Below are 24,113 nucleotides of genomic sequence, written 5' to 3'. Positions count from 1 at the left end.
TCGCGGCGTGGCTTGGTCCCGTTTTTGGGGGGGGGACCCGGTCCGTGCAGCACCAATCCGCCTACGCGGCGCGGAAACGACGAAGCGCCTCGACATTTTACGTTCAAATTTAGTTTTTAAACCAAAATAATAAAACACCACACAAATAAACAATCATATTTACACACACGCAAACACGACGGTCGCCTTGTTCTTCCAAAAATAAACGCGGGGCAAAAGATGGAACCACCCGTTGAACGTAACGAGCCGGGCAGCGCCATGTGAGTGCCTCGCCGAACCGATCCAAACGCCGTGAACACGTGCGAGTTCATTCGCGACTCTAATTACATTCTGTTCGCGTCGTGAATGTGTGAGCTGCAGCAGCAGCTTCTATAATCTGTTGCTAGAAGAGCAGCAGTGACGACTCCCGGGTAGTGGTCACCACACTGCCAGTGCACGAGTGTACAGTAGTGTACAGTGCGTTAGTACAGCAGGTGCCGTGGGCATGCTGGACGATGTCCGTCTTGATTCACGATGATTGTCGTGACAATCAATAGCGATACAAGATATTGATCAGCTTTACACTCATTTTAATGTGATTATAGTAACAGCTATACATGTTTAACTGTTAATCGTGGTAAAAAATAATACTAATGATCGGTATCTACAACGGTTATACTATACCAAAATGTTCATGATAATAAGTTAAATAACCCGACATTAATAATAAATCACAATCGTGGGACGCCACGAACGGTGAGGATGGTGGTGGTGGACACCACGCGCGAGTGAGACACTGAACGCGAGGGGGCCGCCCGGCATCCTCAAAGCCTCGCCTCCTCCTCCTACACGCAGCAGCAGTAGCTGCTGTGCCTCGTCTCCTTAGCCCTGCGATTTGTTTGTGTTGTTTACACCATCACCACTAGTTAGTGTGTTGCTATGCCCGGCGTAGTGTGTTGTTGCTGAAGGTGTTGTTGACTCGCTGTGTTGCGTTATCGCTGCGATGCTGGGCGGCCTCAGGAGGCGACCACTTTCACGGTAGCGGCGTCGGGCGGTTTCGGTCGCCAGGCTCCGCGCTGTGTGAGTAGACTCGGTGTGACACACACACTCACTCATCTAACACACACACTCACTCATCTTACACATACTCATCTAACACACACACACACACACTCATCTAACACACTCACTCATCTAACACACACACTCACTCATCTAACACACACACTCATCTAACACACTCACTCATCTAACACACACACACACTCATCTAACACACACACACACTCATCTAACACACACTCACACTCACTCATCTAACACACACTCGCTCATCTAACACACACACACTCACTCATCTAACACACTCACTCACTCATCTAACACACACACTCACTCACTCATCTAACACACACACTCACTCATCTAACACACACACACACTCACTCATCTAACACACACTCACACTCACTCATCTAACACACACACTCACTCATCTAACACACACACACTCACTCATCTTAAACATACTCATCTAACACACACTCACTCATCTTACACACACACTCACTCATCTAACACACTCACTCATCTAACACACTCACACACACTCATCTAACACACACACTCATCTAACACACACACTCATCTAACACACACACTCATCTAACACACACACTCATCTAACACACACACTCATCTAACACACACTCATCTAACACACACTCATCTAACACACTCACTCATCTAACACACACTCACTCATCTAACACACTCACTCATCGTGTATAACTCGACGCGTTCGCTTGTTTATTATATACGTCTCGAAGTGTGCTGCCTGGGAGGCGTGGTGTCAATACCAGTGATGATGAGACGTGAACCACCATGAATATGCATGTTGAACTTCTTTCGCACCGTACGTAGCCAGCCGTGCCAATCGGAGGTGTGAACTTGACTGCAATAACCCGCCGCCAGTGCTCTCTGGCTTCACCAAGGCACGCTGACCAGCGTCGTGAAGTCTGGTCAGGGAAGGGGCCATCATCCAGCAGTGGATTGACAGCACAATTGTTTACTGTACGCCTGCGACAATCGTACACCACATGTTACGTAACATGACATGGTATATGATGACATGTTATATAACATGCCATGGTATATCTCGGTGTTGTGTCCATTAGGAAAAGCCGGTTGACCGAAACGTCGATATCTTCCCTCTGGGTGTATAACCAAACCCCGACGTTGTTACTTTATATATATCCCGTTATTCATCGCGCAAGTGCCGTGGTGCATTGTAATTGAACTGCGTACGACTGTTCCATGTAACAGCCCTGTTGTCAGTCCACTGCTGGATGAGGGCCTCCATAGGCTGTGCGGGTTGTGGAGGTTGTTTGGTCGTACTTCACCACGCTGGTCAGTGCAAGTTGGCGAAGTCGGGCAGCAAGCAGCACGTTACGTGGGAACATGATGCTGTTGTTACACGTCTTGCACAATGACACGTGTAAACAGCATAGTGACATACTTGTACAATGTAGTACAATCACATTGGCAGTATATGTACTTTATTACACATCAACACGCGGACGTAACGGCTTAATCTGTAGGTATATACGCTACTCGATAAAGCGTTGCTATTTGTGCAATTGTACGTTGCAAGTCCTGAATTGACACTACACTGTGCACGGACATTTACAGTATGTAAATAACGATACGCATACTACGACATGACATGTTAAAATAAATCACGAGGCATGCGTCTGATATCGTCAGACCTCGGAAGCAAAGCGGTTTGAGATTGCATCCTGTTTGGATGAGCAACCATCACTCATAAGACCATCAACCCACGTTGACCAGCAGTGGCTTGATGAAAGAGAACGGACACGCAGAGTGACTCACTCCCGCATGAAGCACGCATACATCACATCCTGTACACAGATGTAGCCTGTGCTGTATGCACCATCGGGCAAATCATTGCAGTAGCAGGCTTCAGCTGCGAGGTAACGTGACATTGGACCGGTGTGCTCGCGAGTTTAACTGTTTTGTGTACGAAGCTCAGAGAGAGTGAATCGCGTTTGGAAGTGAGCCGAGGTGCTGTCAACATGTCACGTGAAGCATGGTGGTGTGTTGCTCCGAGTCGAGATACCGGACACCACACTGGCGTTCTGAATGTCACACGGGTTGTACACGATGTCACTGTATTGTACTGTGAGCTGTAAGCCACACAGCGATGCGTATGTGTCAGCTTTAGCGTTGGTAATATTTTGTGTCGATAGTTCAGAGGCGTCATTAATGTTGTTGGCCTTTTGGCTTTAATGTCATCGTGACGTATTCACGTATTAGTAAATAAAACCCGATTTACAATGTTATGTACATAGCTGTTTTGTGTGCTATTGAGAAGTGCCTTTACCTGAAACTTAACCGCATATGTATATTTTTAGGGAATTGTTGACTAGTGTGCTGAGTTGTTTTTTGTAAATTGTTCATAGCTATTGATTGATAAACACGTGTTTAGAGTGTTTGACTGAAAACAACATCCGAGACTTGGCATGCTAATCCAGAGGACAAGATTTATAGACATGTCAGATAGCAAAGCTAATGCTACAGCATGGGGTTGTTTTGACAGTTAACGTTTCCAGCAAAGCATTTATGTTCGTGACAAAATACTGCACTCGGCATCAGACTAAGGTGGTAATGGTAAAGCAGAAACTCTGTGTGTCACACAATTGGTATTGTGGTCAAGAGTGTTTATTCTCTGATGTAATGTGTTGTACAGATTTACGTTATGACATCCACATTGAGTATATAGCGTTGTATTTCTTAAATTTGTGTTGAAAATAGACAAAAACATTGCTGGTAGACCTGGGGTCAGTTAGATGTACAAGTGTTGCAGCATTGTTAGTTGATGCTACAATTACAATGATATTGTAATTCATTGTTAAAACAGATGCCAGGTCTGATTGCTGCTGGAGTGGAACTTCTCATAGCCACGATTCCTGTTAGCCTCATTGAGTCCAAATTCCCTTCAATACGTGTTCTTTATACAGGAGGAAACAGGAATGCCCAGAGAAATATAACACAGTTCCGTGCATATGGCATCACGTGCTCACTCTCTGTACTGTCATCTCCGAGCTGTGCCGGTTTGACCCCAGTCACCGCTGATGCTGTTGCTGATTGCCCTGTGAAAATGTCCAGAAACAGTTTCAAAATATGCACGCTGAACATTTTTGCACAGATAATAGATCATGTAATGTGTCAAAAATAGGTCCTCTGGATGTAACTGGTATTGATCAATACCGGTTACAATACCAGAGCGATGGTGTTATTTCACCCTTCTTACTTGCAGATGGAACTGTCCATGTGAGATGTGCCAAGTGGAAGGGATTATTTTACTAGCAATGCCGATTTACTGTATTTCAACCTGCTTGCTTCAGTGTGATAAAACCTCGAACAGAAAACAGACAGATTTGTTAAAATCTTCAAACATTTGCACTGTCCGCCACCTGAATTGTTCTCTCTAGTGGCGGCCCTTCTGACAGCAGTGGCATGATCAAGCAATTACAAGGCTGCACCTTTAACTTTACTACCTTTACCATTTCAGGTGACGAATGCTGGGATATCAACACCGCGCCTTTTGCCATGCACGTGGGAAAGCACTCTTGCTTCAGTGTGATAAAACCTCGAACAGAAAACAGACAGATTTGTTAAAATCTTCAAACATTTGCACTGTCCGCCACCTGAAATGGCCAGGTGTGCGCTTACGGACATATTGCCTACGCTGGAGAGATAAAGATCCCCACCGGCCATTGGTGTCGTGGGATAAGGTATCTCCTTCCTTCTTGTCCACCACAAGCGTCCACATGCAAAAAGGAGAGGGCAGCTCGCCCAAGCGGAGTCGCTTGTCAGCGGACAGCGCTGGCACGGGCAGCAACAGCGTCCCCAAGGACAGTGATGCTCCTCGTGAAGAACGGAGAAAAGTTGATGCACAAGTCCGCCCCACTCAGGGCAGCATGTACAGGAAGTGTAAGTGTGCTTACCTTACGCTAGCACCGATTCCACAATTTGTAAACAGACTGTGTCAAGACCACTGATCCATTTTATATATTCGCAGAATACAAAATGTTTTATAATTAGTTTTTCTCTGAAGTCAAGTTATTAAGGTCCTTAATAATGCTTGGATCGATGCCCACCAGACACACTGCTTGGCACTGCTATGTGGTGGTCAGCAGAGGGCGGTACAGCAAAATTCATTGTTGTACTGCGGTTATATGCTGCCATTCTATGCTCCCTCTGCCTTCACCAACTAGCGCTGACCAAGGTGGTGAAGTATGGTCAAATAATCGATACGATCCATGTCATGCGGGGGGCCCTCATTTAACAATTGCTTGAGTAAAGACCTATGGATGTTTTATTACCATTTCCTGTTTGATTATGATCATACAATTGTTTGTACAATTTAATATGATACATGAATGTTGTTCACGATTGCCATTCCATGACACAAACTTCTAAATCATGACATTTGATTTAAAAAAAGTTTTATTGTGTACATGACATAAAAAAATTTGAGCCCAATTCATGTGTTGGCAGAAAAGCTATTTTCTTATTGTTAAAATGCACAAAACTTGTAAATGTTTTGAAAATTTGGCCATTTTCCACCAACTGTTGGTGTTGGGGTGTTGCCATGATGGAATGGTAAGAACACTGCGCTTGCAATCCAGAGGTCATCAGCTTGCTTTGGTTTCCCGGGATGGCAGTTGAAACAATGGGCACCTTTATTAACACCCTCCCACCCACCACGGTCAAGTAGCAGGACTGTGTGATGGGGTAAAATGTGGGTGCTCCCACTTCTTGCAAGACTGGACAGCGTCCTTATCTCTAAATATCCCTCCACTTGAGGCCCTTCCACTAGCAGCAGCATGAGCAAGTAAATGCAGTGTTGCACCTTGACCTCACGTGTCGTGCCAACACTACACGTGGAATCGTTGCTGGTCCTCGTGTTCTCACAGGGAGTCACTGCCGGTGGTGGAAAGGCATGGAGGACAGGAGCAGCGATGCGAGCGTGTTGGGCCTCCGCAACCACATGTCCTTCAGTGTGATGACCTACAACATCCTGTCGCAGAGATTGCTCGAGGACAATGCCTACCTGTACCGCCACTGTAGCCGCAGCGTGCTGGAATGGGCCTACCGCTTCCCCAACCTGATCCAGGAGATCGAACGGTTCAATGCGGATGTACGTTGACATCGTGCAATACAAACAATGTGGATTTGTACAGTGTCTTCATGTGATCGCGAGCTCAAAATCCCATTATTTTTTTCTCTTGAAAAAGAGATGGTCAGTCATAGTCATAGGCAGGGCAGATTTTCTTGAGCCTGGGCTTTAACAGAGACAGAAAGTCAACAGTACAGATGGCTGGGGAAGGCAGGCCATGGGAGAACAAGCAGTAACTCTAGAAACTGCCCCTCCTGAAGCAGCCTCATTCATGTCATTATTTTATTAATTTTATCAAAGAGCACTGATATCATTTTGCATTAGTTCCTTGGCAGCTGTAGTATTCCATATCATTTTACAATGCCACTACATTGTTGTGATGATTTCTTCAGTGGGGTTCCTATTTTGGCTGCACGACTTTTGTTGCTTAAATCTAATTTATTTGGTGTTCGAGACCTGTTATCTTTTTACTTACTTTTGTTGGTGACCTTTTATGTGTTTACCATGACTAGTCAATATGTGATATGAACGCTTTGTTTTATTACAATTATTAGAACTTCCAATTTAACTATGAACTTACAACTGAATATGGGACTTGGATATCATTTATAAATGGAAAGCATTCATATTCTGTCTTTTTCAGAGCTAGGAAAGTATAATTTACAATTGTAGTCTTGCAGACAATTTTGAGTGTGTCGTTCGTAAAGATTTGAATGAACATGTAATTGGAATTTAGAGCTCACATTGTTGCTGCAAGTATAATTGACCCCAGATATAATTGCAGAAGGGCGTTTTCAGCTGTCAATGTTTAATCTAGTGGACCAAAGTACAAGCTCCTCCCTTGGGTGTTGACATACATTCTTGCAATGTTTGCACGCGCATCAACTATGCCAAGAGAAAAACAACATGTTTAACCGTGGATTTGCAGAGTAAGCCTTGGCAGCAAAAAGTCAATGGTTCAATATAGCCACTGCATGCTTTAATCTGTTGGTAAAACTGTAAGACGAGTTACACTTTAATTGTAAAATGAATTACTAACTTAGTTACATTAATCAAAACATATCATCGCCATCATACTTTTTTATCTTTTAACTAGGTAAGGACTTGTTTCGACTAAAAGTCTTGTTTCTAGGAGGGACCCAGGTTACAGATACAATACAGGAAATATGATTACTAGGACATTTTGAATATATACCAAAAAAATTGGACTGAAATTTAAATCTAGCTCACAAGTACACTCAATATTAACATGGAAAAGGCAAACGATAAAACTAGGCTGAGTAAAAAAAATGATCAGTAGCAATTTGACTCAAACCTTCAAATCACGGTGTCCGGTCCTTCATAGAAGGCCGATTTTGATGGAATGGCCATTGGTGTTGTTGAATGAGGGATGCCACATTGTTGTTAAATTAAGGATGCCACATTGTTACAGGTTATTAGCAGCATCATTCGTGAATTAACATCCTACAAATCTGGTATCAATGCTTAGCACATTATACATCAACGTAGGCTATTCCATTTACATTTAACTGGACAAAATACCATGTTGAATATTGTGCATGGTTATTTTAGTAATTAAAATATTAAATTAAAACATATTTTTGCAAATGTAACTTTATTGATTGTCATCAGAAATTACAACTTTGGTATTAATTTCACAGTTTTTATAACAAAAGAAAGGTATTGCAAAATACATGAACATCAGTTTAACCTTGCGATTGCTGGTTTAATCAGTGAATGAAAAAACACTCAAATTATGTTAAAATATAAAATCTTCTCATACAGTCTCCACACGTGTGTTTGGTGAGTTGTATTGTAACATGCAACTCGTTGTTTATTGCAGGTACTGTGTCTGCAGGAGGTGCAAAAGGACCATTACATCGACCAGTTGAAGCCTCGTCTCATCAGACTGGGTATGGAGCAGGGCCGGTGCAAGGGAGATGCTAGGGTTGGCCCCACCCCATCAAATGTCCATTTGGCCCTCCCAAGCTCACTATCCTTAGTGGTATCAACCTGTAATTGTTTTTATTTAATGAGGTAAGGCCCACTGAGCTATGAAGCTCTTTTTCAGAAGCAACTTGGCCACAAATGATTTATAGCAGCAAAATACTGTAAACGCATGTTGATTTTAAATGTGGAGGAAAAAACCGGAGGACCTGGAGAAAAATCCACCAGACCACGGGGAGAAGATACAAACGGTAAATATACAAACTTCAGGGTTGCGATCGAACCCACGACCTCCTGCATACCAGGCGAGGTAGTTAACATCTCGCTATCACGGCGCGAATACAGTATATCACTATCGACCGTCCTCCCATCCAATAGGAACTGGAGCCAGGCCTGGTATTCAAGGGAACATGGTATGGAGTTTCTTCAAGCTTATTTACTTCTCTATTGAGAAGAACGATAGTAGCTATGTGACTTGATTTAAAATTAAGACACATGGGCCACCCTTGGTGTAATGACTTCGACTGTAGCAGAATGAATTTCGGGATTTACTTGAACCTGACTGCAAGAGTCCAATGTACCAACTTTGTCTTGCCACTGAAAAAGCTATGAAACGTAATTTGTAGTGAGAATGCAGGATGTTGAGTAGTATTCAAATTAATGGTATATTTTGAAATGCATTTTTTTGGAATGCAGCATTGCACAGAAATATCACAAGAGTTGCCCCCATCCACATTATTCTACAACTCATTAAGTCAAAGCCGCAAAGGGAAACATGTGGGTGTGCGTGATAGAGAGCTTCACCAACGCTGTGCAAGCTTCTTCGTTCAAAGTTCACAGTATTATTGGTCGATTTGTTGTATTTTCACTGCATTGCCACACAGGCTACAGCTGCCACTACAAGATGCGCACGGGCGATAAGAACGATGGCTGCGCCATCTGCTTCAAGAGGTCGCGCTTCTCCCTGCGCTCGTGGCACGCGGTGGAGTACTACCGGCCCGGGGTGTCGCTCATGGACCGGGACAACGTGGGCACCATCGCCGTGCTGCAGCCACTGCCCCAAGAGGTCGAACACCCGTTAACGCCGCACCCTACGAGATGCGCTTCGAGCCCAGAGAACGCACTCGTTCACACTGCGGGTGTATTCACCATGAAGTACGTGCCGTCTGCTTCACAGCGGCCGTTAAAGATCCCGTCGTGACGCTATGCGTGAGCCGGCATCGCAGTTTGAAGATTAGTTTAAAATCGCTTAATTGGGAAGCCACAGTAATATTGTCCCCTACTGGCCCGCTAGTTGACCAGTGCTGCATTGTTCACCTTCTGCCTCACAGAGACAGCTGCCGCCGGGGTCCCCTGCCACGTGGTTTCTTGAGATGTGCTGGAGATGAGAGATGCGCTGTAGATGAGAGATGCGCTGTAATAATATTAAGTGTTGATGATAACGATGACACGTTCCATCTAATTAACGAATCTGCGTGTGTTTGGTGTCTCATACTGCTCAACTACATATATATTCAAAAGAACAAAACCTTTGTGAACACTGCTGTTGCCAAGGTAGCTCTGCTGTACATCTTAATTGTCTGCAAATGACCCTTGTGTCAACATTTCATAATAAAATTTACTTTTTTCCTATTCTATGAGGATGTGCAGAAAAGTAAAGTTACAATATTGACAGTCCTTTTCTAGACTCCAGGAAATGTAATGGATCCCAGTCGTATCACTGTTATGTGTGGTTAATGATAATTTCACGAATGTTATTGTTTTTGTTGACTAGGGTACAAGTTCGGCACCCTATACACAATTCCCCCCGAGTGTCTGCATTGCCAACACACATCTCCTCTTCAATCCCAAAAGGGGGGATATCAAGGTACATTAATATCGTTTTTGGTGTCTTTACGTTGTTATTTTCATAGTTGAATAACCAACGATTTGTTTGTTTTAATGTTAAGGTCCTCAACATTGCTGTTATTACAGGGTAATCCATTTATAAATACACCACTGATTTCTCAAGAGTCAAAGTGATTTCCTGTTCAAATGTATGTACGTGTGTATGTTGAACTTCTTTTGCGCCGTACGTAGCCAACCTTGCTAATCGGAGGTGCGGGGGAAGGACAACAATTAAACACAGACCACAAACTAAACACAATGATGAACATTGAGGCAGCGTTCATCTATTACAGCCCTGAGTCAGTGGTGGAAACTCAGCATCCCGTTGGCAGGGACAAGTCCTGTGGACTTTACCCACAAAGTTTTACTCATTCTATTGACCCCAGAGAGAGATGGACTAAATCAACCCCCAGCCGGGTGGATTGGTGAAGTGGAGCCAAGGAGCTGTTCGGATATCACTCGCCACTCATGTTACCCGTGGCCTGGAATCCAACTGGAGGACAATGTACCTTGACATTGGAAGTTATTCAGTTTCGTAAACAAATGTGTTCATGACCGTCACGTAATTATTTTCATTATATAACATTCAGGCTTTTTTTTATATATAAACACATTAAGTTAATATTACTGTTTATAGTGTTCAAGAAAAAATGCTATCATTGTTGGCCGTCTGTCAAGGATGGCCTTCAGTAGTTCTCAGCGTGATGTCTGTCTTGCATCTTCGAAGCAGATGCCGCAATGTCCAGCAAGGCGGAAATAATTCATAATCTAAATAATCAGGAAGCCAAATCTGTTTATTTATTTTCATGTGTACTCCAGTATGTTTAGCTTGTAATGGCCTTTTTGTTTGTTTCCTTGTTCCTGCGCGTCTCGTGTAATGGTCTGCAGCTTGCCCAACTGGCCCTGCTGCTCGCCGAGATTGACAAAGTGTCGGACGGCGGACGTTTGCCGGTGCTGCTGTGCGGAGACTTCAACAGCGTGCCCGGCTCACCGCTGTACCACTTCCTACGCCACGGATACCTCCACTACCACGGCCTGCCTGCCTGGAAGGCGAGGCCCTGCATCTGCTGCACTTTTGTGTCTCATGTTAACATCGTCATCATAGTCGTCATCTGTCCCTTCCGTCTGCTCGCTAGTGACGAAGAGGCCAAATTATTTTCCACCTGGGTTCTCGTCTTCTTCAATCTCCATCCGTTGTCTTCATCTATCCGCCGGGTTTTCTGTCTTCTCCTACTCCTGTATCCTTTCACTTTTCTGTCGCATCGCCAATTACGGGATCTTGTCCGGGCTTATTCTCGTGATGTGTGCCAGCTACTGAAGCCTTCTTTCCTTCACTTTACTGGAATAATGTTTAGTTGTATCTGTGTCGTTCATACTAATTACTTCTCACTATCCCTGGGGAACCACAGACAAGCTGGAAGGCGGCCAGGTGGAGAGTTGGTGTCAACAATTGCCCAAGCCCTGCAATCTCTATGTTTTAAGAAGATTTCGGCAAATTAATGAGTGCTTATACACTTTGTTGAACAAGGTAGTTTTGTTATATAGTAATTTTATATCTCTGCAGTCTTGAAACTGCACGAGTCTTGTATTCCAGCCATGTGCTGTGTACACTTTTAAAGTGAGGAGCGGTTTCTAAAGAGTGGAACTCATTCTCTATTTGTAGTGTTCAATTTTTTTTCATGTTTTTACATTTACATAACAGTGAGATATTAACTACCTCGCCTCGTGTACAGAAGCTTGTTGGTTTGATCGCGACCCTGACGCCTGCTGTATATTTTGAGTTTGCATGTCTCCCTGTGGTTGCATGGATTTTTATTTCGGTCCTCCGGTTTTTCCCTCCACATTTATAAATATGAGTTTCGAGTATTTGGCTGATGTAAATTTCCACGTGATAAGCCACTTGATTGGGCTATCATTTGTGGCCAGGTTACTTCTGAAAAATATCTATATAACTCAGTAGGCCTTACCTGGTAAAATAAAAATAAATGTTTTGTTTAGAATCATGTATGTTCGTCAACCATTAACTTGCAAAGAGAAATTAAATTTATTGTACAATTCAATGAGAGTACCGGGCAGTCCTTGCCAATGGGTGCAGCCTAAATGTAATTGGCCACAACAGCAAAGGAGGGAGTGACAAGACCCCACGTGTAGTCATTTGCAGCACCTCTGATCAGTCCACATATGAAGCGATTGTTGAGCTTTACCGACAGATGGCGTGAAAGGTCAAAACCAGTTGGTTGGACTGCTGGGTCTGTCGCGAAGTGCACAGTGGCTATGCCTGAGCTTGTTCTTGCTACTCGGTATGCTGCCTGAAAATGACATTGAGGTTTTTTAGAGGAATTGTCCAAGCAGAGGGCCTGAAGCTAAAACAGTGGCTCGGTGGATTGAACACACTCTTTGATTCTTTCGGTAAAGTCAATTAGGTGGGAAAAAAAAATAGAAAAAAATATATATATAAATAACTATTATTATTTTTTTTTTTCACCTACGTGACTTTACCGAAAGAACCAAAGAGTATGGATCCTTGCAGTCACGAAAACTTCAAATCTAGGATGGATTGAGCACACTTTTAAACGTGTGGCTTGTCTTGCACATCAAGGATTCTGCAAGGCGAATTGTCGCCTGGTGTCAGAACGGGCGATGTTGGACAGAACGGGCAGCCAGGCCAGGTTGGTTTGGTCTCATTCTACCTTTTGTTATATGCATAGTTTAATTTGCAGCTGAGCATCCACAAGTGCTGTTTGGGAAGAGCTGAGAATCCAGAAGTCATTGCCGAGTCAAATCCAGAGCTCCGTAGCATCAGCATATTCCCAAAGATCTATGGAAAGTAGTACGTTAGGAGTAAGTCGAAGAGGTAGCTTAAGGAATGTATAAATACGGAAAACAAGTCGCCGATATGGTTGTGATAGAACAAGAAATGAGAACAAGAGATGAGAGACAAAATCAACTACAGAGTGGATGCCGAGAGTGGGTAAAGAAGCAGAATTCAAAACGCTTGAAGGCCACTACTGGACGGCAGCGATGAAAGAAAGGAATTCAGATGATCCAGTTATTATTGACTGCATAATTGCATTGCACTCTCATGCCTATGGATTGCCCTCTCATGCTTACGTGTCTTTTGGATTGCACCCGTTGGGTGGCACTCCCTCGTCGAGGAGGCCGCTCTTCTCCTTTTCTACAGCTACATGCTAATTTCTCACATTAACATCACGAGCCCCGGCCACGTCTTTATAACCCCTGAGCTACACCCATTTCAAACCTTTTAAAACAGTCTGCATCAGCAACAGACCATGCTTTCCCACCTAATGACGGACGCTTGTGTTGCGCCCGAAACGTCGTGATCTATTTTATTTTCTACCTACGTGACTTTACCGAAAGAACCAAAGAGTATGGATTCCTGCAGTCACGAAAGCTTCAAATCAAGATTGCATAATTACCATTTAAAGAACTCGAGCTATTAAGGTTTGGTTCAAGGTGTGTCTGTCTTGAATAATAATGTACAGCCCAAAGAAGGGCTCCCCGTAGGAGTTGTGAAACCATACTTAGGCTGCTGCTCATTGTGGGGCAGTCGAGAGAGGGCACCCAAGACCGGCTCATATCTCTGATAATGTCATCCATGGCTGGTAATCGAATTTGGATCGCCGGGTTCACAGTGTAGACGAAACCACTGCCCGACTGCTTCACCCCCTATCGCGAAGGCTGCACAGAATTGTAGAGCAAACTCAACGTCTGTGCTAAGTGGAGCGATGGTGTGTGTGTGTGTGCGCAGGTGTCAGGGCAGCAGGAAGTGTACCAGGCAAATCATCGTCTGCTGCAAGCCCCGCTTTGGCCTCAAACACTCGGCGTGTCTCCGTTCTGCCAGTACATGGAGGTGAGCAAACCTCAAGCAGCCCAACAAGCCAAGCCCCTCCAGCCGCCAGAGTCGGCACAACGACCATCACCGCCGGCCAGCTTGGGTACCACAGCCGCCACTGCGCTGCAAGAGCGGGCAGCAGGTACAGAAAACAACCCCACTCCTCACGCTCACCCACTACACGCCTGGAGGTAGCGTTTGGCTTCTAACGATGCACCAATCAATTGATTATAACGGATTCTTACGCTCACGACATGTGCATTAGGATACATGTTTTTGGTAATGCCGAGTTTAAATGTTATGGAAATTAATGCTAATGTTTACGTGACAAACCTTACTGGTTGGCTCTGTCGGCTAGTCGCGGGTTTAACAACAAGTTTATATTTACGCGATCTAACCCACAAGAAAACCTTTACTATAGAATTTTATGTCAATGTTACATTTAAGCTAGATGCAAACTAATGTATTGTTGAATCAAGTTACGACCACAGTATTGTGACAATTCATAACATTTCTGTCGGGGTAAATCGTTACATGCTGAGCTATTCTCGTTTTAATTGGGGATTACCAACTGCACATATTGTCAGAGCAAGTGGTGAACATGTAAATCAACGGCCTACCCCCAGGTACAATTTTGGAGTGAATAATGTTTGACTGATCAATAGGCTATTTGTGGGGCATGCTGCATTGTGCTTGAATATTATGTAACTTCATTATTTATCAAATCAAGATATTTAAGTATCGTTTAGAGAGCTCTTATAAGCGAAAACTTCATGATAATCACTGATAGAGATTGGTTGTAGTTATTTTCTTGAAGTAAATATTCAGCAAAATAACTTAACAATTCTGGAAATTCGCTATATGAAGCTGGTTGTAATCACCAGCGAAACCTCGTACTCAATTGTAAATGTTGTGGTTTAACTCGTCATCACACCGATGTACTGAACTTATTGCCAATTGTCACGTTTTGTTGACGTGACAAAGCTTACGAATTGGCTGTGTCGGGTGGTGGGTCAACGGCACATTTATATTTACGTGATCTAACCCAGAAACCTTCTGAATGAACATGTGTTTTTGCTTTCACGGTACATTGCTACAGCTCCGGCTGTAGCCAGCAACCAACTAAAGGCAGCACCTTCAGGGAACGCCCCATGTGGACATTATGCCACATCCGGAGGCGGATCACGTTCTCATACTAACTGCAGGTACGCTGGCACGTATAACACAGCGACTTGCTCTTGTGAGAATGACACTATCATCCTTTACTGTGCGCTTGAATCCAGAAGTCAAGGTGATTGAAGGAAATAGCTTGAACTACCAAACCATCGTGTTACGCTCTTGGGGGCTATTCCTTCGCACAGCGTTGAATTGGGGCCAATTGAGTCGATTGTGTTGTTGTTGTTGGAATGAGCAGTGGTACTGTTTGTCCGATAGAGGGAGTGCCTAGCTTGCATTCACATACCTTGCGCGGAAAGTTTCACAGCATGACCAGTTCCGAACAGCTGTTAAAGCCGACTGACGTCACACTGCAGCCCATCACAACATTGGTGCAATGACATCCCCACAAATAGAATGTGGAATGCCATGCATATAAATTGCCACATCACATTGTGTTTGTTACCAATTTGCTTTCATTTAGGGGAATGTTGCATCTCTGATTATGTCTGAGGAGCGTGTGCGCATGAGAAATGCTATTACATGTGGGCAGCACTGCAGTGTGCATGCATTATTTATTATCCCAGCGTAATGGGAGAAGGTGTTCCTGGATGTCAGGAGCACAGATGGTGGTGGGGTCGTCATACTAGCCTTGGCTGCGTAACTTGAACCCTACTGGGGCCCATCAAACTCCCTAGGCTATAAGACATGGCAACAGATGACACTCCCATTTTTTCAAATTATTCTCGAGGGGTGCCACTGAGCTCTGGTATTGTTTAGCTTTGAGTCATTCTGACAGCTTTGTCAGTCAGCTGAATGAAACTTACGGGATTTTTACCATATGTCCCTGACTGCCAGTGTGGTTTCCCATGAAATGAAACTTCATTGTAGATTTGACATTGAATATGCTTAACAGAGCGGTAACGTTTTTGACATTTGATGCGTTTCAAATTATCAACTGTAAAAGGGGGGCGGATCATTGAAAAAAGGCAATACTGTATATTAATATGCACGTTCATTATGCTATGGTGTGGTTATACAACATTTTGAAAGTCATATTTATAACTTATATTTTATTCGAGAATCTTTTAATTGTAATAAAATAATAAAATATATAAGCTATGTGCAATTAAACCTCATGGTGAAAATATGTATTTTATCAAATTGAAATTTTATCTCGGTGCATAAGGCTACACAATGCATCTAACATCTTTAATAACAATATTCTATTTCCTAACAACTTCAGTAACAAAACATGTGTTACCTGTTTGCTTTTTAACGTATATAACATTACAATCGTAATTGCATAACGTGATATTACTTTACAATAAATGGCCATTGTATCCATCGCTGTCTTCCTTTGCCCACCGAATTTCACTTCTCCCTCCCTTGCCAACCCCAAGCCCTTTCCCTAAGGCGATCCAGCACAGGATGAGCTTCAACTCTGTCTACTCACACTTCGTCCCAGAGGAAAACCTAATGGAGGCGACCATCTGTACATCCACAACAGGAGTCACAGTGGATTACATTTTTTACACATGTCCGAGTCCATCACCCTTCGAAGGCAAGTGCTCTTCACTGGATGCTGAGGTTTAGTTAGGCACAGTAATGAAGAAACCAATGTATTAATATCTTAATATCTCGCAGATTTGCCGACCCTATACGTGCCATCCCTCCCGGTTAGCACGTTTGGTTACGTACGGTGCGAAAGAAGTTCAACATACACACATCTCGAAGTCTTAGTGTTTTGATGGCTGGTGCCCCCTCTGAGTTCCCAGGATGTGGCTCCTCCACACACTGGGTGGCCCTTCTGCTGTGCTGCTCCCCATCTGTGGAGCGCCTGGCCCAGTGTTGTTAGCAATTCAAAGACACCGGCGGTGTTTAAACCCCGCCTCAAGACACATTTGTTTTCTCTGGCTTTTGGTTCTCTAAATTACCTCCTACACTCAGTCTTCCCTGCCCTTGGCCAATGATTTATTTTTGTTATGTACAGCACTTTGAGCACCTTGTAGAATGGTGCTTTATGTAATTAAATATTAATATTAATGTAACCATTTCTGTATAAAAGCTAAGCCATTACATTGGCCTCAATCTTACCCTTTTGCAAGCCAAAAGGCTTGCTATGGTGCTCTTGTTAATCCTGGGACACAGTTTCTGTTTGAGCATCATTGTCCCTTTGTTGCAAGATGCCCATCCAGGGCCTGGGTGTGTCTTAACCTATATCCATTTTCTTATTTTAATACCTTTGTATGAGATACACTGCTTTCAACAGACTAACAGTTGTTTTTATGAATAGGGGTCCATGTGGCAGTGTAATATTACAGCTTTAGCTCTTGTGATATACGATTTATTCCACAAATCCTCCATGCTCATTTTCATAATTCTGTTTTCAACGTTGTGCTTACAAGATTATTGAATGCTGCCATGGTGTGGCGGTTAGTACATGAGAATTGCAATCCAGAGGTCACCGGTTCAATTGCATCTCGTGGCACAGCAGTATAAGTGTGTACGCAGCAGTCGATTGGCAGGTCACGTCGAGTTGGTGTAAAGTGTGGGTACAGGTCACCTCTTCCAAGAAGCGTGGAAGAATAGGCCCAAAATATCCTCGAGTGGAATCCTTTACACCGCTAGTGTGACATGAGCAAGAAATTTATAACATTCTGCTATTTGTTCTACCAGTGCTCCACTTTAATTTTAATAATTTTGTTTAATGTCACTCCTATGAGATGTAGAATACTGCTCATACCATGTGAAGTTCTGTGGAAGTGAAATGTAAAGCTAGAAGGAGAACTGCATTTACTGCTGTACAGCTTCGACAAACTAAACACAACCAAAAGCAGTTCTTAATAAATTTGTTTTTAAGCTAGGTTTAATTGTGCTTAGCTCCAGTGGCTTCCTAATATCGGAAGGAAGTGGCGTTCCAGACGGCGGAAGAAGCGCCTCTGTAAGCGCGCAATGATGCGGTGACCACTGCCTGTTTGATGCTTGAGCAGTGTGTGTTGTGGCGTGCGCAACGTGACGTGTGCAGGCCGGCCCTGGAGGGAGGCAGGCAGCAGGTGCCCGGGGTTTGGCTGGCGGCTGAGGCCTATTGCGCGCCTCACCCTGCTCACGTTGCCGCAGATCTGGCAGCACAAGGGCCTCCCCAATGAGGCGGCGCCTTCCGACCACCTGCCCCTTCTCGCCAAATTTGCCCTCGAGTTCTAACCCCCCTCACCGCCCGCCAGCTGCTATTAATATTGATTGCTGGAGAAATCTCTTGGGCAAGAATGGGCATGCCCACTACGATGTATGAGGCTCATCTGGACGTCGTTTTTAACTCCGGTCGACGTCTAACACTCCTCTTACCCCATCTCCACTGGCATATCCGAGCCGAGCCAGCGCGGGGCCCTCGCGGTATGGGTGGTTTTCCACTGGCTTTTGGGTGACCTGAGCAAGAACCAAACAATGCTACGCTGAGCATCGCAAGACATCTGACTTGGGGGCCAAGCAGGGTCAGCGGCGGATCTATCGATGCCTTTTTTTGCACATAACAACTCAAGGCAGACCGTCGCCTCATCTTCTACGTGCATCTCCACTCGCTCCTTGTGTGTGATGTCAGCTGCACGGCTTTGCTTCTGGAGTGGAAACACAAATCGGTGCCTCCTGAGTCACGCTGGGCTGGCTTGGTGTGGCCATTGTGCGGTTGTCCAGTGGAAAAAAGCAAGCAACATTCACAGTGGAATGTTCTACCTCACTGTTTGCCATTCAAGTTTTGCTCACAGTGTCTCTGCAATGGCCAAAGTATGAGCTTAATCAGTGCCCCTCCCCCCACCGCCAAATTCAAACTGAGCTTATGTGAAGCCTCCACCACCATGGGAAGCTGGTCACTCCCTGGCTGCATGAACATCGCTTTTTGTTTTGTTTCCTGTAAGACTTAGAGGTGGAAAGCAAAAGCCATGGAATGTTTTAAATGCACATAATTGTCCACAAAACGGCCATATCTAGCAACACGATTTGTTTCAAATATGAATTGACACTTAAACATAATGAAAAAGATAATTTTCTATATAGAAAAACAAGAATCCTACTCATCAATGTTTTCTGTTTAAGTTATGTCTTCCATTTCTTCATACTTAAGAAATACTTTCCTTTTACTTAACGTTGTCTGTGCTTGCATTTTAAGTTGTTCACCGTACTGTTCACATCTCCCCCGGTGAGCGGTGTGCAGTATTGCCACAAGTGCTTAGCTGTTCATAAAACACAGTGAATACAAAGCCACAGTTTGTACACCCTGCATAACACAGACTTAAAGCATTTCATTGAAAGGTCAGAGTAGAGAACAAGATGGCTTTAAAGTCAGTGTTGTGAGTGTACCTCCTACACTCCTTGGAAAACACTGTGTGTCCTCTACATAAGAACATTGAACCATGACTGAAAATCTATTGGACAATAACTGTAACGGTTCTGTCCCATGGGAATTCTACCTCCTACAGTACAGGATAATGTAGTTCCTTGCAAATTGAAAAGAGAGTTCTGTGTATTAGAAGTTAGCAGCACGCTCCATATCACAAAACCAGCCCGACCTTGTAAACAATTTATGTAATGTGGTACAGCTTTGCAGAATTGTAAATGGAAAGCTTGATTATAATGTACTACACAACACATTTTTGGGGGCTTAGGTTGGATTCAAACCGGTGAATCATATGTATGTGTGTTGAACTTCTTTCACACCAACAAAGGAAAGACATAAAGCAAATTCGACTCTAGGCAAGCATGTTTAATTTCGATTAAATTCATGGGCCAATTATCTATGAAACTACAAATAGACTTTGGCTTAGCAATCACTATTTCCCACCCTCCCATGCACCAGAGAGTTTGTGTGGGAGGGCCTGGGAAGAATTGACGTGAATCACTGTCACGTACGACTGGCTTTACAAGCACTCCCATGTCTTCTGTGCCGACCAAAGCCTATCACAAGGTAGTTCATTATTACACAGATATTAAAAAGCAACCTTTGGGAACACGTGGGTGTGGGTAGCTGGCTGGACTTCTTGCCCTATGCGACTGAACAATACAGGATTTCTGCAGAAGCATCGTTGAGTACATGCCTCTAAAGATTTGCTATCGGATGAACACGAAATGAGGAATTGTATTCCACTTAAAATGTGATTGTTCTTAAAGGGGGAGTCTGTGCTTCTGATTGAATTAATCGTGAATGTCTGCTCATGCAGATGTAACATGGCAGAAACATCCAGTTCTATTGTAATGTCTTGGCATTGCAATTGTTGTTATAGCTCAGAGTTATTACAGTGTGGGGCAATCACACTCACTTCGAGTGCTAATTGGGACATTATTCCACTCGTATAATCCTCTTGACTTGTATTGATCAACATACTCAATTCCAAGAGACTTACTAGATGCATAGTTGGAGTTTAAAACTTCAGGGTTTGTCTTGTGGGAAATGGTTTAGGAGGCTCGGTGTGAGATGTGCTAATGGAAGTAGCGTTTCTGTTCTGCTTTAATTCCAAGCAGCTATCTGTGTTTGATATTTATCCAAAATTCATTTGTTCATTTGCTTGAGTTGGGGGTTGAGGGGGTCTCCTTGGAACATAACAGGAGTGTGTAACATATTGGTCACATCTTGGCATGATTCACTGCTATTTGTGCCTGTAATCTTTAACGTTTAGCAAGGAAATAATCTTCAAATAGTGAAAATGTCTATACAAATATTAGGATAGAAGCCACGCAATTTGGCAGCTAATCACCATTAAATATATTTTGTAGCCAATTAAGGAGACTCGTATAACAATATATGCAGTTACATCTCGACTTAAAGCTTTCGTAACTGCATTAATTCATATTCTTTGGGTTTTTCGGTAAATGTTTTTTATTGTTCTACGTGACTTTACCGAAAAACCCAGAGAAAATGTATTGAGTTACCATGGTTATTTTGGGTCCTGGTTTTGTTATGTGGCCATATTTCCAAAACACCAGCTATTTGGCTCTAAAGGTTTTCTTTTCAAATGAACAAGAATGTGTTTTTGACAGTAGTAAGTGGAGTAAACAATCTTAAAAGTGGAATGTATCTAAATGTAGATGCGCTGCAAGTAGAACCAGCAGGTGTGAGTCAGGGTCACGGCAGAAACCCCATTGAGTAATTTTTTTAAAGTTGACTGCCAGGTGTGTAACATTTGGAGGAGAGGAACGTTGTGGTTGTTTATATGTATATATGTGTTAGCAATGCAACTGACTGACAAATTGGTGACATGTTTATAAAAGAAGAGCAATGGCTTAGTTATTTTCAAAGTTATTTTTGTCTTTACATTCTTAAAGTGCGCGTTCAAACGATGTATGGAACAAAGTCAAATCACATTGCCACGACAATTTCAAATCCCAAATTGCATTTTTACTTTGTAAACAGGTAAACCTCTTAACAGGTCATAGAAATAAAACCTCGTCCTTATATCTTGGCAAACTGACAAGGCACATTGGTGAGTGTTTCAAATTTGATAAATAATCTCACAACCTCATGTTGTTTGGCGATTGTCTGGCAATGGTGCACGAATGGCACGAATGTGTTGAGTTTTGTTGTTTATACTGCAATTAGCCATTTAGTGTCGCCAATCTCAGCATTACTACTCTCCCTACAAAAAAGTAACACGCAGTGTAATAAGGCGGTGGGTGGAGTTTCTTCAAGGGTCGTTGACAATGTCTGGCCACTCCACCGTAGTTATGGCATCTTGACGTGAACAGCATTTTGGCGTGTGAAGACAACATTGTGAATCTGTTCTAGATTTGAAGCTTTCGTGACTGCAAGGATTCATACTCTTAGGTTTTTTTCCGGTAAAGTCACGTAGGTAAAAATAAATAATAAAAATTAATAATACTAATAATTGTGAATCCGTTTGTGCACCACAAGGTGCAGATGCGTTAAAGAACAATAGCAACAGGTAGGTGCAATTTAGCCTTTAAGGGTCAGTTTAGGGCCTATTTAATTTGGTTTAGAATGTTTTTTTTGTTACACTAGTTCAATGTCAACTTGTGCTACGGTTTTTTATGTTGTCTTTGTTAGGAATGATGTATTGTTTGAGTGGGGCAATTTTAAAGTTCAAAACCCGAGTGCAGAAGTTAATTATACATCTGTATTAGTCTCTGAATATTACTGCAATCACTCTTCACTGGACAATTATTAAAAAGATGTACAGGCAGTTAACTTGGAAGTAGCTCTATGAGTGATTTTCATAAGTGTATAGGGTAACGTAGTTTAGTTTCTGCAAACGCTAAATTAGCATTGTGAAGTGGGGTAAAACAGTTGCAAACTAATCTTCTGTACAGTACATGCCATACATCATTGAATTCATTCTTTGGTTTGTGAGATAAATGTCACAAGTTATTGAAAAGAAGCATATCACGTGCCTAAATCACCCAAGGTATATGCTACGTGGGTGTGAAATTAGGTTTAAAGGCACAGAGGGAGATCAGAGAGAAAAAGCTGCCAGCCTGTGCTCTCTGATGCCTGACGTCTTTAAAGCCCTCCTGGTGCTCTGCATATGCCACGTCTGCCCGTTCTCGGAGACTTTTAACTTGTGAGGACATCTCCACCCTCATTCCATCGTTGGTTCAAACCCACACGAATGAATGCGATTCTGGCTCCAGTGTGTTACAACAGTTGCAACATGCATAGATAATTGTTGTAAGTGCTGTGTAGATTAAGGAAACAATATTGACCGTTAAAGTTTACATTGAAAGTTCTAGGAGCTTTAACAGGTTTCACAATTTTGTCTTTCTAATACTTGTATGCCAGTGAGCAGATGTAATGGACAGACTATCGTCTAATGTATTGCACATTTACCGTTCATTCTTTAAAAAGTTGAGACTTTAAAATTACTTCTGTGCATGTTGATTTGTGCCTCATTTTTATTAAACTTGTTGCTGTTTAAATAAAAAGGCGAAGTTAAGTATACGTTATTCTTCATTGACGTACTTAACGGACTGTTGTATTTCTACCAACTCATCCCAAATCTAATACTGTATTATCTCCATGTATAGCCACTGAAGTTATTGGATTAACCATTTGTTACATAAAGCGCATCTGAAGAAATGTTATTATGCATTGCAAAGGTAACTAGTTCCAAATAAGAGTCATGGATGCCCTAAGGATTTAACTTAAAATGTAGAGTTGTAGCCAGTACAATGGGTTCGGCCACGTCATAGTTTTATGCCACCCGATAAGATTGTCACATTTACAAAGATGATGTTTATACGTGCCCACGCATTCATTGTAATTCTGACCCAATGAAGCTGCTCGCCGTGACAGAATGCAACAATAACATGGCAACGCTTCTCTCTCAAACTGCCTTGAGCTTCATGTAATGCACGCGGATATCAAATAGCTATCTATCCTTTGAGTCGTACATACGTTGAAGACAGATGACTATATGGGAGCAAAACACAGTGGTATATCTTGTTATTTTAATCGTTTATTGATTCACACGTAAAAGTTGTAGATTTGACAGAAGTCATGCATGTTACAAACCAGCACACAATACCTTTTGTCGTCTGAAATCCATGAATTCCCTTCTTCAGTCTCTCCAAAGAGATCACATGAACTTGTACATAATTTTCAAATTTATATTACATATCGTTTATTACAAAAATGGAAACCAAATAACCATTCGTAGTTTTATTATTCCAAATTCACTCCAGTCTGCCATTCATTTTGAACAGGGGTTACATTAAAATGAATTATCTTGTCCTTATGGGTTAATCTTCACGTAAACGACGCCTGTCCTGAACTTCTCGACAGGCTCGTCAGGTGCCCCACTTTTACAAACTATGATGTTTTTGTTTTAAGATGTGGGATATTTCCCTGTACAACTTGGCCACCAATGTGACGATGGATTAAAACTGCGCCGCTTAGAAGGGGACGGCATCCATCGGGCAACGTCACGTGAAGAATATGTAAAATATGGGCAGAACTTTATAAAGAAGTATCGAGTACTAAACTCAGGATAATGCGTACTCAACAGCAATAACACAGGCCACGTGATGGCAGGGAGCTGGTGTCGTCAAATGTAATTGTAACAGAACAACAATACACAATGTGTT

General features: G+C 42.9%; 1 protein-coding gene across 3 annotated transcripts; it reads left to right on the top strand.

Annotated features, from left to right (window-relative positions):
* The first annotated feature begins 32 nt into the window (after window positions 1-32).
* Window positions 33-23,496, top strand: ANGEL2 (angel homolog 2). Of its 3 annotated transcripts, XM_078868316.1 has the most exons (12): window positions 33-260; window positions 1,000-1,059; window positions 4,574-4,995; window positions 5,982-6,205; window positions 8,028-8,097; window positions 9,016-9,197; window positions 9,906-9,998; window positions 10,907-11,068; window positions 13,788-14,013; window positions 14,971-15,076; window positions 16,430-16,590; window positions 18,055-23,496. In XM_078868316.1, exons 3-12 carry the CDS (start codon window positions 4,581-4,583, stop codon window positions 18,228-18,230), a joined length of 1,815 nt encoding a protein of 604 aa, XP_078724442.1. In that variant the 5' UTR covers window positions 33-260; window positions 1,000-1,059; window positions 4,574-4,580; the 3' UTR covers window positions 18,231-23,496. The 3 variants fall into 3 exon arrangements, with proteins under 3 accessions (XP_078724442.1, XP_078724441.1, XP_078724443.1); XM_078868315.1 differs by lacking the exon at window positions 1,000-1,059; XM_078868317.1 differs by lacking the exon at window positions 33-260 and having other exon boundaries at window positions 730-1,072.
* Window positions 23,497-24,113: the final 617 nt, after the last annotated feature.

This window comes from Lampetra fluviatilis, chromosome 25 (assembly GCF_964198595.1).
Source record: "Lampetra fluviatilis chromosome 25, kcLamFluv1.1, whole genome shotgun sequence".
NCBI lineage: Eukaryota > Metazoa > Chordata > Hyperoartia > Petromyzontiformes > Petromyzontidae > Lampetra > Lampetra fluviatilis.
This window is presented reverse-complemented; position numbering and strand designations above follow the sequence as displayed.

What these genes read in the sequence shown, in the direction of transcription:
- ANGEL2 (XM_078868315.1), top strand. Translation starts at nt 4,581, where the DNA reads ATGCTGGGATATCAACACCGCGCCTTTTGCCATGCACGTGGGAAAGCA. An exon ending in TCGAACGGTTCAATGCGGAT is followed by an intron (nt 6,206 to 8,027) that starts GTACGTTGACAT and finishes TGTTTATTGCAG; the next exon opens with GTACTGTGTCTGCAGGAGGT. An exon ending in TGCAGCCACTGCCCCAAGAG is followed by an intron (nt 9,198 to 9,905) that starts GTCGAACACCCG and finishes TTTGTTGACTAG; the next exon opens with GGTACAAGTTCGGCACCCTA.